Source organism: Sebastes fasciatus, chromosome 8 (assembly GCF_043250625.1).
Source record: "Sebastes fasciatus isolate fSebFas1 chromosome 8, fSebFas1.pri, whole genome shotgun sequence".
Lineage (NCBI taxonomy): Eukaryota > Metazoa > Chordata > Actinopteri > Perciformes > Sebastidae > Sebastes > Sebastes fasciatus.
In genome coordinates this window covers 21,374,792-21,390,620 of record NC_133802.1, presented here as the reverse complement: position 1 = coordinate 21,390,620, position 15,829 = coordinate 21,374,792, and the positions used below count along the sequence as shown (strand labels likewise).

General features: G+C 38.7%; 1 protein-coding gene across 2 annotated transcripts; it reads left to right on the top strand.

Annotated features, from left to right (window-relative positions):
- Positions 1 to 1,711: 1,711 nt before the first annotated feature.
- Positions 1,712 to 13,371, top strand: tnnt2a (troponin T type 2a (cardiac)). 2 transcript variants are annotated; one of them, XR_012594966.1, is made up of 12 exons: positions 1,712 to 1,726; positions 4,562 to 4,618; positions 6,932 to 6,961; positions 7,263 to 7,287; positions 9,694 to 9,757; positions 9,862 to 9,978; positions 10,079 to 10,156; positions 10,271 to 10,381; positions 10,897 to 11,006; positions 11,138 to 11,228; positions 11,321 to 12,624; positions 12,695 to 13,371. XR_012594966.1 is itself a non-coding variant. In XM_074644252.1 (12 exons), exons 5-12 carry the CDS (start codon positions 9,701 to 9,703, stop codon positions 13,125 to 13,127), a joined length of 639 nt encoding a protein of 212 aa, XP_074500353.1. In that variant the 5' UTR covers positions 3,315 to 3,410; positions 4,562 to 4,618; positions 6,932 to 6,961; positions 7,263 to 7,287; positions 9,694 to 9,700; the 3' UTR covers positions 13,128 to 13,371. The 2 variants fall into 2 exon arrangements, 1 of the variants encoding a protein (XP_074500353.1); XM_074644252.1 differs by lacking the exon at positions 1,712 to 1,726 and adding an exon at positions 3,315 to 3,410 and having other exon boundaries at positions 11,321 to 11,361; positions 13,094 to 13,371.
- The last annotated feature ends 2,458 nt before the right edge of the window (positions 13,372 to 15,829 follow it).

Below are 15,829 nucleotides of genomic sequence, written 5' to 3'. Positions count from 1 at the left end.
TCTAGTCTGAAATATATATACTCTGTGACATCACTTATCTCAGCAGCGGAGGGAGGATGTAGATAAGAGTTGGATGCCTGGGTTTTGTCAGCGGCAGGTTGCCATACAAGGGTTAGAAAATGTGTATGTGGTGTGTGTGTGAATCATTGTCTGTGAGCAACTGTGGCTTTATCTGGATCCTTCTGGCACTGCGAACCACACACACAAAGCACACGGCGGCCTTTTTTGGGAATGATGATAATGGAGAGTACATGCTATCTGAAAAAGTTATTAATAACAACAACAAGGGGTCCTAAAGCCTCTTCCCCACTACACAGTCTGTCCCTTCACCCTCTGAGACCCACCTCACGTTCCTTTTAGTGAAAGCAGCGACCTCTCCTCTGCTACACATCGAGTCCCTCCATCAGCTCTTAGAAGGTAAGTTTCACTGATTATAACATTACCTGCAAAACAGAGCGCAGTATTTATGCTGTAAAATGTTGTTATGAAGCTGTAGAGGAATGTGATTTCTAGGTTCTGTTTAACGTTCAGATCCACCGTTGCACACCTGAACGCTCGCCGTCATGTCTGACAACGAGGAAGTGGTGGAGGAGTGTGAGGAGTAAGCTTCTTTTTCTTTTTCATGCATCACACAAAAACTCTCTCACACATTTCTGATGGAATATATTGTATGTTTGTTGTCCACCTTGTTACACAACTGTACTGTTGACAGACATGAAGATGGATGATTTGCGTTTTCTGTCAGAATAATAACGTACATATGTTTCTGTCATTCACAGGGAGGTTGCAGGTAAGAACTGTCATCAGTATTTTGACACATGTTAATATAGTAACTTGACACCACTACTACATGAAGTACAGTTGTGTCTCCTTGTGTGAATGAAAATGTCAAATTGATCTATGAAGCAAATGTAAATGTTCAGCCTGTTTTGATCAGCATATAGCTTCCATAACTGTAGGTCTTGTTGTACAGTAGGGCTGGGGCAATATGAAGATATATATTGTCAAAATGATATAAAAATGCGATATAGCCTAGGCCTATATTTATTAATTTTTTCTCCCTCTATGATTTCACTTAAAACTGTTCCTTCACTTTGCACTCAAGTTCCTAAAATGAGAAAATACTCAGTACTTTTCATTTGACAAGAATTCACACAGGAGTCTACACAAATAGGCTTTACCGTGTGGTTATTTCATATAGACTATTTATTTATTAAATTACCAGAAAACATGCTATAGTGTGATATACGGTATACCGTAATTGAGATAAGAAATTACCTATATTGGGATAGAGTTTTGGCCAAATACATATATACATATATATATATAGATATATCTATCTATCTATCTATAAATATATGTAATAAAAATTAGCAATATACAGTACTATATCATTAACAGGCATTTTTTTTCCTAATGTATGAAGCTTATCGTAATGCAGCACAAAGTGTTTTTGTACCAAAAGACTTCCTTTTTGAGCCAAAGATTGCAGTAGGTTGATTTTTTGGCAAATCCAAAGGATGCAAAAGTTACTTGTTCGGGGATTTTTGATAACGATTTCGTCTTCCTGTTCCTTATTTTGTTTGTAATCAGTTGAAGCATTACAGCTAAAGTAGTTGTGAGTGTGTATAACATGCAGTACTTTCTCATTGTGCGATTACATTTGTATATTCCCTCTCTTGTGTATTTTCCTGGCTGCGTGATTCAGAAGAGGAGGCTACTGAAGGTATGGGACTTTTATAAATGAAACTTTGGGTGTCTGATGAATGATTTGTGGTTCTGTTTTAGTGGAGTGATGAACATTGACGGTCAGATTGGTTAAAATAACACAGCTGTGATCCGTAGTGGAGGAAGTATTCAGAACCTTTGCTTAAAGAGACAGTGTGTAGGATGGCAGCATCTAGTGGTGTGGTTTCAGATTGCAACCAACTGAGTACCCCTCTAATCACTCTTCTCTTTCCAAGACTGCTGCAGTAACATGAGCCGCAGAGTGCAAAACCGCCGTAGTGGTAACGCCGATCGCCTCGCTTAGAGGCCATCCTTACCATAATAGCACTACTTTAGGAGCAATGGAGGTGAGATGGCGACTGGCGGTACCACGGTTTTGCACTCTGAGGCTCACGTTACCGCAGTTTCACAAGCGCGTCGGAGAACTACGGTGGCCTTCAGGTAGCGTAAAAACGCAAAAAGCTCTCTGTAGAGTCAGAGTTTGGTTTGTCCATTCTGGGCTACTGTAGAAACATGACGGTGCAACACGGCGGACTCCGTGAAGAGGACCCGCTATGTAGATATGAAGGGCTCATTCTAAGCTAACGAAAACACAACTATTATCATTTCAGGTGATCATACACTGATGAAAACATAGTGTATGAATATTTTATTTTATTTCTGCTAATAGATCCCCCAAAATGTTACACACTGTTCCTTTAAGTAAAAGTAGTACTACACACTGTAATACTCCATTACAGGTAGAAGTCCAAGTAAAAGTATGTAAATACAATCAGGAAAATGCATTTAGTAGTATTAAAAGTAGAAGTAAAATATTATTACAGTATATTATATCATTAGATTAATATTAAAATGATCAAAAATGAATTAAAATCATTAAATTAAATAAAAATAAGCAGCAAATCCTCACATTTGGGAAGCATTGTTGCATCAAGCAACTACATTATCAAAATAATTATCAAAATAGTAACTAGTAACCAAAGTAACACATAATTGAAATAGAGTAAAAAGTAAAGTAAAAGTAGAACGTGGCATGAAAACAAAATACTCAAAAGTAAAAGTACATCAAATTTGTACTTAAGTGCAGTACTTGAGTAAAAGCATTTAGTTACATTCCACCACTGGCTGTGACTGACATTCATGAATGATTACATCAGATTCATTCATGCTTGATTTCTTCACGCTTTGAACGCCTTCTTTTTTATGGGTCTGTCACGTTATCAGATTTTCACTATGATTAATGCTATCAGTTAAATTCATCTTTAACTTTGTTTAGTGTGCATTTTGTCTCTTTTTTGGCAAATTAATTACACTCAAATACGAGTGTAGGGAGGTGGAGAGAGAGTCTGTAACCATAACTGTATATATATAAAATGATTTAAGAGGCGCTGGATTATTTAGCCTACACAATATTATCATATGTGTATTATTAACATGACATCAATACTTTTTTTTTTTTTTTACATATCACGGTTATCGTCAATACCAGTATATCGTGACACCCCTACAGTTTCTTTCTTTCTTTCTTTCTGTTTGCATGTTGCTGGCTGCTTTGCTGGCTGACTGGCTTCACTAAACAGCTCTGTGCTTTTGCTCAGCAGGGGAGCAGGGGGTAGAGGAGGAGGTGGAGGAGGAGGAGGAGGAGGTGGAGGAGCAGGAGGAGGAGGAGCAGACAGAGGAAGGTACTGCTTGTGCTTTGAGCTGGAAGCCTCTTTTTTAAAAAGATACTCCGTAGTCGGTAAATGTCGGCTGTTTTTGTGGACACGGTGTCTGAACCAAGTTTTTTCTCTGTAACAACTTGACCTCTCGATCAGAAACATACATGTAGTGTGATGTACATGCACATATATCTGGGCTTAAACATTATGACACAAAATTGAATTTGAAATATTAAATAAAATGTTTTATTATAAAAGTATTATTGAGAAATAATACTTGAGCTGAAAATATTAATTTAACATTTGGCAAGCAAGGAGACGGGCATGTAGTATACAGTATGAAAAATGACTTATTCATCAATAAATAAAATATAAATAAATGCTGAAATACCAAAGTAATTCATAAATAACGAAATATATGGATTCCTACATTTCTTAATGTATTTCTGTGTCCGTACTTTAACAAGGCAGGTGGTACTAACTTCACTCTAAAGCAGGACTGGTCAGCTTGGCAAACTCGCGCAGATGTCATGGTGCCAAATCGATCACACTCCTGTGACCAATCCTGCTTTGGTGTGAGGTTAGCACCACCTACCTCATTAACATACACAAACAGAAATAATAAACGTAGAAATAAAAATAAAAAATACATGTAAATGTACAGATATTAAGAAATAAATTAAAAAAGTTTAGCCATTCAAGCCACAAGTAATTTACCAAAATGAATGTATTTATAAATGTATTTATTTAATTATATATTTCTGTATTTGTTGCATTATTTATTTATACATCTATTATTTTATCTATTAATTGCATATTTATTTATTTATTTATTTCAGTATTTCAGTATCTATTTATGAATGATAAATCACTGTCATGATTTGTCTTCCGTAGTTTATCACTGTCCGTGATCCAACCTTTCCGGATTAGCAGTGTAAACTGCCAAAAGCCCAAACAAAACATTGTCTGAGTCCACAAAGTCGGTCACTCTTTGCCGTCAGCAATGGAGATATTTCACCTGATGAAATCAGATATTTGGGACTTTGCCACTTTGCTCTCTCTGTGAGGGAGAGTGATGGTTTCCAATAAAGCAGTTAGTCAATATCACACCCTGTGAGTGTCAAGATTTCTAACTGACATGGTACTATTTGCTGTACGACTTTCTTCTCTGCCAGAGGCCGTGCAGGAAGAGGACGAACCGGCTGCAGAGGGGGAGGCCAACGAAGGACAAGGTGAGGGGTTGGGGGGGAAAACGTTGTTGTTTTGAGTGCAGAAATGACGTCAGTGTTGCCTCAGTGTCATTGGTTACCCTACAAGACAACATGTAGTGATGGTTAAGTGTTGACAACAAAGCAGTTATGATTCATTTGTTCTGTCCGTAACCACAACTCAAACAGACGGGGAAATGATCTGCTATCTCGGTCACACTTCACTTTGGTATGTGACAGTCTGCAGCGACTTAATAAGTCAATTCTTCATGTTTCCTCCTCTCTCTCTCTCACTTAGTCACACCACACATAGCCACTGGGTGACAGTAATCCTCAGGCCTCCCCGCCCTCCCAGCTCTAAGGCTCTTCCTTATTAGTCAGAATTAGGTATTTTCTGTTATACTTAATCAGCAATGTTTAGGCGTTATTCTCTCTTGTTGACAGACATACGAAACGGGAGGGACGTTTCAAAGTCATCTTTCCGTCCCATCTATGCTTTCAAATCAGCAAACGCCCTATGAGGCACCTGTGGGCTGTCACCTGATGTGTGACACACAGGGCAGGAGAAAGGGACTTTTCGACAAGCCAAAATAGTTTGTGTACGCAGCATTTCTCCTGCCTGATCAGTTTATCATCAGAGGAGATTTTATTAGCCATGCTAGGGATGGCGTTGTCAGTCCATTACTTTAGTCCAGACTGAAATACTGTATGTCTTATGGTGCCCAGAGGATGAATCCTACTAGCCCCACCAGAAGGTCAAAGTTTACACCAGTGGTCAACCTCCGGGGTCTGAAAATACCAATGCAGAAGTGCCTTAAACTTGCATTCTTTCTAACAGCCAGCAGGGGGCGACTCCTCTGGTTGCAAAAGAAGTCTGATTGTATAGAAGTCTATGAGAAAATGAGCCTACTTCTCACTTGATTTATTACCTCAGTAAACATTGTAAACATGAGTTTTTATGGTCTCAATTGCTAGTTCAAGTTTTCTTCAATACAGCATGATGTTCATGTAGTAAATTATGGTCCCATTTAGAGTCAAATAGACCATAAAGCAGGGTATGCTTTAGGGTGTGGATACCTTGTGATTGACAGGTCGCTACCACGGCGTTGAATGGTCTGGGAGCTGTCTGCGTTTTCGTCCTACAACTTTAACCATTTCACAGTGTGTTTCCAGTTCATTAATTTTAATTACAACCTTTTGTTCGCCTAAAAATGTCTTATTCAGCGTTCGTTGTACTTAGCTCCACCCTCTCGTGTCACTTCTCGTTGCAAAAAAAACTCCCTCGAGGTTCAAAACAGCATGAGGCAAAAAAAAGCTCAACTTCCAAGTATAAAATTACCCAGATCATACAGCGATCTTCTGCATCCATTGGGCCCATAGAGCAGGCACACCATTTCCCTTAACCCCGCCCCCGAGCCCTCGGTCCAGCCTCGGTCTGGGGCTCATTCACATGAACGGAGGAAGGGAATAATAACTCTGGATTCAGATATTAGTGCATTTTACAACTTTTGAGACCTAATGATTTAAATAAGTGTTCGTACTAGGAAGTTGATTTACCAAAAAAAAAAAAAGGTTTCCCATTGTAGGTCTATGGAAAAATTTCTTATTGGGCCCAATGGCATCACGTGACGGACACGGTAGTTGTAATTCCACTGTTTGGCCACTATGTAAAATTTGCTTCAAAGCCCGGTGCTCTTCCTGGGGGCTTGGCGCTGTCTCTGTGACTACGTCCACTTCTTATATACTGTACAGTCTATGATTTTCACTCATCCAGTGAAATATCTCAACATCTACTAGCAAGACCGGCACAAACTTTTGAACAGACCCTCATGGTTCCCAAACGGTTCATCCTAATGACTTTAGTGATCCCCTGACTTTATATTCAGCGCCACCACCAGTTCAACATTTCAATTTTTTCGCAATACTTTGGTTTATGACCAAATACCTGCAAAACTATCCTTTCACCCTGCTAAATTTATGGCCGTTGCTTCAAATCTTTGGTTGAGTGTCTTTGAGAGGTTACAGATGCCATACATTCTTTGATCTCACTATTATCTAGATAACCTCTCTGACAGAATGTTATTTATGATGTGTGACTCATGAAACACTTTACTTCTGAAGCACCCACCTCCCACCAACACAGATAAACAAACAGTACCCGACTTTCTCAGTGGCCTACTTTTTTTTTAACTAGTTTTTCTCTTCTTTTCATGTTCTCCACCATATAATTGTGTCTGTCAGCACTCCTAAAACTCAACTATTTGCAGTCCCCCACTCATTTGACACGCAGACTCACAAACTCACACAAGCCTCTCAACTATCTTATTTTGGTTTCAGATGGAGAAGAGGAGGCGGAGGAGGGAGAAGGTAACACCGTTTATCTAAATTACATCAAAATTAATGTTGGCACGCCTTACTAATTGTGATGTGTTTTTCTTGGACGTCCTTCTTAACCTGAATCATACCCGAGTTAGCCTCAGATGAACTCTCTGCTGAGCCAAGTTTCTCATGCTGGTGCAAGCACATACACAGGCTCCTTTGTTATAATTTGCTGGAGTTTCCTGGTAGGCTTATGTAATGTTTTGGTGTTCTCTTGGTGGGAGATTGTGTGGTCTGGACTAGCTCATTTGGTGTGTTATCTTTCATTTCTTATTTTTTTTCTAAACAGAGGAGGAGGCCAAACCCAAATTCAAGTGAGTAACACTCACTGATGTACACAAACACACAACACTGTTATGGAAACCAAATACTTATTGTTGGGCTAATTCTACTTCCTATAAGCAAAGCTTTTGGATTAAAGTTATAGCTTGACATTGTGGGAAATACACTTATTAGCTTTCTTGCAAAGAATTAGATGAGAAGATGGATACCACTCTCATATCTGTATGGTCATTTATCATACTGCCAGCAGCCGGTGAGCTTAGTTTAGCACAAAGAATGGAAGCAGGGGGAAACAGCTAGCCTGGCTCTCTCCAAAGGTAACAAAATACTTCTATAAGGTCCCCTAAACCTCACCAATCAACATTTTACATATTGTTTGTTTAATCTGTACAAATATACTGCCTTTGGACAAGAAATACATTTTTTGTTTTTACACATTGCTATTTGTGTGGATTAAACAAACGAGGCACAACATGTTTCACAGCCTCACAATAGTTATTAAAGGTCCCATATTATAAAAAAAGTGATTGTCATGTTTTTATATTATAAAGCAGGCTTAAGTCCTATATAAATACTGTGAAAGTATCAAAACACTCAATCCACAGGGAAATACACACAGCCCGTATTCAGAAACTCTGCATTTGAAACAAGCTGTCAGGAATTCTGTCCATTCGTGATGTCACAAATATACAATATTTAGACCCTTTACACAGAATTAAACGTAAACATTCAAAATGTGTCCCAGTTTATTTCCTGGTTGCAGTGTATGTGAATGTCATCAGCTGACAGGAAGTACACATGGACCCAAACTGTTGCTTAGCAACTCAATTCTGTTGCAATTTCGTTGCAATTCCGTCGAAAGGTGCTAAAACGGAGCATTTAGGACAGAGGGTAAATACAGGCATGTTCAGGCCGACAGTATGAGGAAAATACAGTTTTCTTTTTAACATTACATTATGTAAACATGTTCTAGTAGAAACACAAAATACAAGTATGAACCTGAAAATGAGCATCATATGGGACCTTTAAGGTACTTTAAACAACTTTTGATCGACACAATTTGTACCAAAAATCAAACCAAAAATACTCCTTTTTGTCATATCTCAGTCAAATATGAACACACAAACATGAAACATGTGTTTCTAGATTCAGTGAGACTTACATGTCCTGATGATATCAGTATGTCCAATGTCCATCCATCCATAAAGATGCTTAGAAATCACAGAAAAAAAGAGGCTCCTCATTAGCCTAATCCAAAAACTGAGTTATCACGTTTTTATAGTTTCTTGAGCATCAAAGTAATTCAGTGATAGTTGTCTGTACATCCATGGGTACACTGCAAACCGGAACTGCTACTGTGTCACACTTTTAATGGTGCTAATTTGCCAAAATGTAAATAAATGAAGGCTGAAAAACAGAGCTCAAAAGTTGTAGCTAAAGTTACCCCACAACTTCCAATCCATAGCATTCTTCCTGTTTACATCCTCCAAAGCATTATGGGCAACATTGTGGTAGTTCCAAAACTTAGAGCATGAATATCTAGGCCTACCAAATAGATGTAAGACAAATATAGGGATAAAAGAGATCAAATACATTTAAAAAAATTTTTTTTTTAATGTTGCACTATAAATATATATTTATTTTTTACATTATTGAGCCTCAGAATGTCCCATCGATTTAAAAATAACCTCAATCTAAATCTAACCTCACAGTTAATCAGAATCAGGTTTATTGCTGATTATTATATTATTATTCCTTGTAGATTTATACACCACAAGGAATTTGCCTTGGTATTTTGGTGGAAAACAGTCACAATAAACACAGTAAGAGAAAAGAAAAAATTAAAATAAACAAGTACTACCAGTAAAAAATCTTTAATAGAAATTTACAATTAAAAATGTGAATATATCTCCTGTTTTTAATCAGTTTAACCTCACCCTTGCTCTAAAGCCCATCCCCAACCTTACATATTAGTCTGTATGATCAATATGCTAGCTGAGCCTACTAATCATCAGTGTTTTAGAAAATACCATTAAATACAGTGAAGAATGCAGCAGAATATGAATTACTTAATTAACTTGAAATATAAAATGTAAGACTTCTGATTTGCAAAATGTCTCCGTCTACATTTAAAGTTTATGACGTTGGCCTAACACTGTGGAATAAAAAAAAAAGGAAGTATATTCCAAAGCAAATAGTACAACAAAATATTGACACATTCGTGACATGCACAGACATGCATGAAGAGTTTTAAAAAAGTTTTTAAAGTAAATTTGATTGGCATGTTGTACTTGCTGATTTAATTGTATCCTCACTTGACATCCACAGTGACTAAATGATATGTTTATGTTATTTTTTTCTCCACATTTCGTCCTTACTTCACCCTATAACTGTCTGTGTTGTTCTCTCAGTTCTTTTTTTCTTTTTTTAATCTCCAGGCCATTTATGATGCCAAACCTAATCCCTCCTAAGATCCCAGATGGAGAGAAGGTGGATTTTGATGTGAGTGACAGACTTGCACTACACACTGTGCATAGGTTTCTGCCTGATAGTGTAAAAACAATGAAACATAAAGTCCAAAAAGCACTGAAGCTCTGTTTCTGCAGGATATCCATCGTAAAAGGATGGAGAAGGACCTGATGGAGCTTCAGACTTTGATCGAGGTTCACTTCGAGAGCAGAAAGAAAGAAGAAGATGATATCATTAATCTCAAGGACAGGATTGTGAGAGCCTTGCACTATAGCAAATCATTAAACATTCACACAGACACATAAGGTTAAAGATCTGCTTTAAGATCTGCTAAGATGATGACCTTTCGTGCAGGAGAAGCGCCGTTCTGAGCGAGCAGAGCAGCATAGAATCCGCAGTGAGAGAGAGAAAGAGCGACAGAAGCGTCTTGAGGTATAGTCGTGTTCAAGCTGCCGTTATGTAATCTATACTTCCTGCATACTGAATGAGCCACCTCCTCAAATTTCACTCCTGGCCTTCTTTCTCTCTGGATCCATGTTTCTGTAGGATGAGAGAACTCGTAAGGAGGAGGAGGAGGCCAAGAAGAGAGCAGACGACGACGCCAAGAAGAAGAAAACCCTCACCAGCCTCCACTTCGGAGGATACATGCAGAAGTTGGTGAGCAGGTGGCGGTTCATAGTGGGAGGTTGAAGTCGTTAAAGGTGCTATTGATAACATTGATAACATTCAGCCATTAGATGTCGCATTCTCCCTCCCCCGTTCCATTGCATTCACTTCACAACAAGTGGTTGCCAGGCACTTAACGTCAAACTCACGACAGTTTTTTCCACATTAACTGGCAACTTGATCGCTGACGACACAGAGACATCATGTGATACCAACGTTGGTTTACTATTAGCTCACAAGCCTTGTTAGAAGTGGGAACCAAACGTCAGATATCTTCCACAGAGATAAACAAAACATTCATTTTGGACCCGTCAAATTTTTTTAAATGATTAATTCACAGTCATAATTTTTTTTAGGAAAAGCCATACTTTTATTCAGCACCTTTCTAAAAGCTCAGTGGCTGAATAACTATTCTTTTTAAATATTTGTCTACATAAAAATTTTATCAATAAGACCTTTAAGATGATAAGGATGTCGAGCCACATTTTATTTCACCTTCCCCACAGACGGAAAAACGGAGTGGTAAGAGGCAGACTGAGAGAGAGAAGAAGAAGAAGATCCTGAACGACAGACGCAAATATCTGGACGTCGAGAACATGAGCCAGGACAGACTCAAGTAGGTGGAGACATATTGTGTCATTTTTACTGCAAGAAAAATAAAAAGGAGGGACATTATTTCGGATACACGTGAGACAATGAAAATACAACAACCTTACTGTCCCATTTTTCTGTATCTGTGCCTCACAGGGATAAAGCTAAAGAGCTGTGGGACTGGATGCAAGAGCTGGAGGCAGAGAAGTTTGAACTGCAGTACCAGCTGACCACACAGAAATATGAGGTGTGTGCTACAGTATGCTACATATTGTTGAGGTAGGCACAGGATATAATAGACCTCATTCGAGTCACATTTGCACATTTTCTTTGTTCCAGATTAATGTGCTGAGGAACCGCGTCAGTGACCATCAGAAAATGTAAGAATGAATCTCATTTTTCTCTCTCTCTAATGCCACACACACTTTTCACAGATACAACACCACGCTCATGTACGTCTGCTCACAGACATGGTTCCAAAACCTGAAGAATTTCTTTCAAAGTGCATGTCAGGGCAAATAGACCCTTTTCACGGCAGACATTTTGCCTTGTCTGAGCGGGTAAGGCACAGGTGCAATAACCTTTATGATGACTGCATTCCATTTAGGTGAGCCAGTTCCTGCCTCACGTTCTCTACCCAACTTGTCACATAGTAGACGCTTTGTCAGACCCCTCAGCATCACTTTTCAGTCGCAGTAAACACAAGTTTAATGTTGTGAATTAAACAAAAATACTTGCTTAAGATGAGGCAACAAAACTACCTAGTTAGGTTTAGGAAAAAACAACATGGTTGGGCTTAAAATGACTACGTTTTTACAGTGCAAATGTAACTGGATGTCGTGAACGCGGGACATGAACGAACAGCTGATTGTAAAGTGAAAGTGAAATGTACGGGACATAAACAGCGGTCTCCTGGATGAGCCTTGTGTTTGTTGGATCCATCCACCCCTCTTCTCATCTGCCCTGTGTGTCTCTTACGCTCTTCATAATACGTCATCACATCACTTTCTCTAAGCGTTTACGAACGCCGACGTCCGTGACAAATCGTCGGTATTTGATCTCCTGATAATGAGAACTGGCTGGTTATTGTGCATGCTCACTCACTGGTGTGGCTTACTGGGACACCTAATGGAATGAAGCCATCGTTAATGTTGTTATTTACCTCTGAGCTTTTCCTGTTTTGAGAAGTCAAAAGGTCAAATGTCAAACATTGTTTAGCCTCGTTAACAAAACCACTATTTCCACACGTTGGGTGAAAGGGCTTCAGAGGAAAAGAAAATAACTCTTATCTCTCTCTCGGGGAACATTGGTTATATGCATAACCTCCTGTTTTCACAAGTTGAGTAGTATTCTCCATGACGAATAAACTAAACTTCATGTGTAAAATTGGTGGAGTGCCCCTTTAACATTAGAGTTATGGCCAGGTAATACTCCAACTAACTAGATTCAAAAGTGTTTTGAAAAGTGTTATTCAATGGCCGAGTGAAAGGCTGGCCATCATAGAGAGGGGGGGGGATGCAATATTGTTTAAATATGCAGAGATACGTTATTCAAAATTTTAAGAAAACTTGCATGCTTAGTTCACAGAAATAAATTATTGTGTTTTGTAATTCAAGTTCTAAGAACACAGGTGGGGCTCTAAGGTCATGACAGGAAAAATATGAATAAAGGATTAGATAACTACAATTATATAACTGCTTCAGACATAAATAGTCATGTAGCCATATATTAGAGTAACAGACACAACAGTTAAGTTGTCAAATTTAAGCTATAATTTGACCCACTTATCACAGCATGCACAGCCCAGCTCTCATTTTCGCCTTCACAAGCTCCAGAGCCCCCTGAGGTTCTGTTACTCACTCAAACTGGGTGAGCTGGCTGTATGGCTGGGTGTGGCAGGCAGGTCAGCTGTCACACCTGTCACATGCACTGAAGGAGCACCTGAAAGTCACACAGTGTGCTGATTGTCTTGTTATTTTTGGAACAGATGGTAGAGGAGTCTGCAACCTCACAATGTTAGCTCCTGGAAATGTTCATTCTCAATGCTTTTTGTGGACAAACAGACAGACATGTCGTCTTTTGCTTCATATGACCCTTCCTTGTTTTCAACAGATCCAAGAGGAGCAAAAGAGGCCTGAGGAAATAATCGCAGACATGCCAAGTGAGCAGCGTGACTATCGGCTCCGTCTTGCAGCCACCACCTCAAACCAAGCCCTATAGCTTATCTACCACACCCCAGTCCCACCTGTTTCCCCAGTGCCATCACCTACAGTACCAATTATATCCAGTTATCCAGTGCCATGTCACTCTGTTGTTTTATTGCCATCCGTTAAATTTGATTCTCTGTTTTGAAGGGTGTAAATAAAACAACCTTAGTTCAATCAATTAAACTTCTTGCTCTTTCAGACTATTGAACGTTGGTGTATGAGTGAGAATGACATGAATGCAGAGAGCCTGAAGCAAAGACGGGAAGACACATCTTCCTACTCAGAGACAGGCTCTGACATGACTAAGACAGTCATGATGCTCCTCGGGCTAACGCCCAGACCTCCACCCAACACACATATAAATACACACACACACACACAAGGCTGAAAGAGAATGAATCATTTCCATTTAACTGTAATCCAGGTGGGAAAATCCTTCAACTGCTTTCCAACTTCTCTTCAAAGTGAATAAAAAAAAATCTTGGTTTTGATCAGACACCGAGTTGCCAAATTAAATACCAGCTTAGTCACTGGTGTGGCACCAAATATGCAGGAAACGTTACAACTTGTTATGAAACCAGCGTACCATTCATAGGTAGTATGATTTATGTATTTGTGGTCAGATATTAATAAATGCATCTCAGTTAACAACCTACTTGCTGTGGTCTACGGGTGGAGTTATGATGCTCATTTTCCACAACTCAGGTTCACTCACAAGTTGCTAATCTAATATATCCTACAATAATATATATCAAACTATACACAGAATATTAGCTACCTCTTTGAAAAAAGAACAAAGCACTGAGGATTTCTTTGATCTTGCATTGTGGTTTATGATTCTGCAGCGGACCGTGGAGACGGTGATAAGTGAGCCAGCAAACTGCCTCTGCGGTTTTCTTTCACGACAGCAAAGTTAAAGGGCACAGGCACAACAGTTGACAGTGATTTATTCTATCACTGAAGAACTAATCTTGATGGAGCAGTCAAGTTTAGTGAAAATTAATGGGGGAAAAAGGTATCCAAATCTAAATCATGCAGAATACAATACATCATTTTTCTATATATCGTGAATATTAGAATGAACAGTGAATGTATTTTTTTACATTAATGTTCAGCGCGTGAAAAAAAAATGTCACCAAACCTACTTCAGTCAGACCCTCACACCCAATTTAAAAAAACGGTGCTGAAAGGCTCCTCATTTTGTTGTCAAGAGTTGTTTTCTTAGTTAGAGAACGGCATGCACACACATACCACAAAAACCTGCTGGAATGAACACTTGCAGCTTAATTAGTTCAAGAGATGTACAAGAAATGATGAACAGAGAATCTTCCAACACGGCTCTGTATATATATACACACACAGTATGAACCTTTAAAAGTTGTCTGTTGAAGAAAAGACCACCACTTACAATATTGTCTTCATATTTGTTATTTATTCTCTGTACAGACTGAGTGACATGGATTATTATAAGCCACACACACACATTTCTCCAAAAATACATTCTGAGCAATACTGACATCAACCTTCCCCGAGGCAAATGAACCTCAGCAGGACTGTATATGTACAGTATGACTGTATACTGTATGTCTCAGTTGTTGTAGCCGTGGGGAATCCCCAACAATCTTTTTGCTTTAGTGATTTGTGATGATGTGTCTTCAAGATGTGTTTTTGTTTGAAGAGTATTTAAAACCGGTTTTCAGGAAATAAATCTGTAGTTTGGTGATGAGAGCAGATACCCTGTAATGAGCCCTTAAAACTGTATAGGTAAAGTAGCAAAACTACATATAAAAGTTTTAAATGAAGAAAACGTGTGAGCATATTTTTGAATGTGCAGCTCCTCTCGCCTGAGGTGTTGCACAATGATCATAATTCAATAGACATATGTTAGAGGGCGCAGTCCCTTCATTATCTCCTTAGCGACTTCGGTTGAATTACATCATAACCATCAGTGTGCAGCCAGAAGCGGAACCCCGACTGTTTATATCGCTCCGAATTTCTATACATAGTTAGTCAAAGTGAATGGGCACAGGTGGTGTTACATGTTGTTGTGTGCTATATTCCAATACTTCTCTGTCTCCAATTCCTCAGTTCATGCAAGAAAACAAACAATAATGAAAAAAAACAAACACAAAAAAATACAGCATACAATTTGTAAATTTCAATAGGCAAGTTTATGACAAAGCAACAGAAAAGAACTTTTAGTACTGCACTGTAAAGGAATGGTTTGATATTTTGGGGAAAGATGCTTGTTTACTTTCTCGTCAACAGTTAGATGACACGATTTATGTCGCTCTCATATGTGTTCGATAAACATGAAGCTACTGCCAGCAGCTGGTTAGTCTAGTTTAGCACGAAGACTGAGGGAAACAGCTGTCCAAAGCTAACACATTTCCACTTCTTAACATCTTGTTTGTATAATCCACACAAAAACCAAAGTGTAAAAATGACACATTGTGGTTTTACATTGCCCATAAACCCTGTTTAAAAAAACAACCGGACACAAGGACAGTTTCTTCCCACAGGCCGTCATTCTGATGAACACTTAAATCACTCATACACTGTCAATAACCCTCCAACACCCAATATCCACTGCTGCCTTTATAGATTATAATATTAGTCTTTAATGCACTTTAAAAAAAAA

What these genes read in the sequence shown, in the direction of transcription:
- tnnt2a (XM_074644252.1), top strand. Translation starts at nt 9,701, where the DNA reads ATGATGCCAAACCTAATCCCTCCTAAGATCCCAGATGGAGAGAAGGTG. An exon ending in GAGAGAAGGTGGATTTTGAT is followed by an intron (nt 9,758 to 9,861) that starts GTGAGTGACAGA and finishes CTGTTTCTGCAG; the next exon opens with GATATCCATCGTAAAAGGAT. An exon ending in AGCGACAGAAGCGTCTTGAG is followed by an intron (nt 10,157 to 10,270) that starts GTATAGTCGTGT and finishes ATGTTTCTGTAG; the next exon opens with GATGAGAGAACTCGTAAGGA.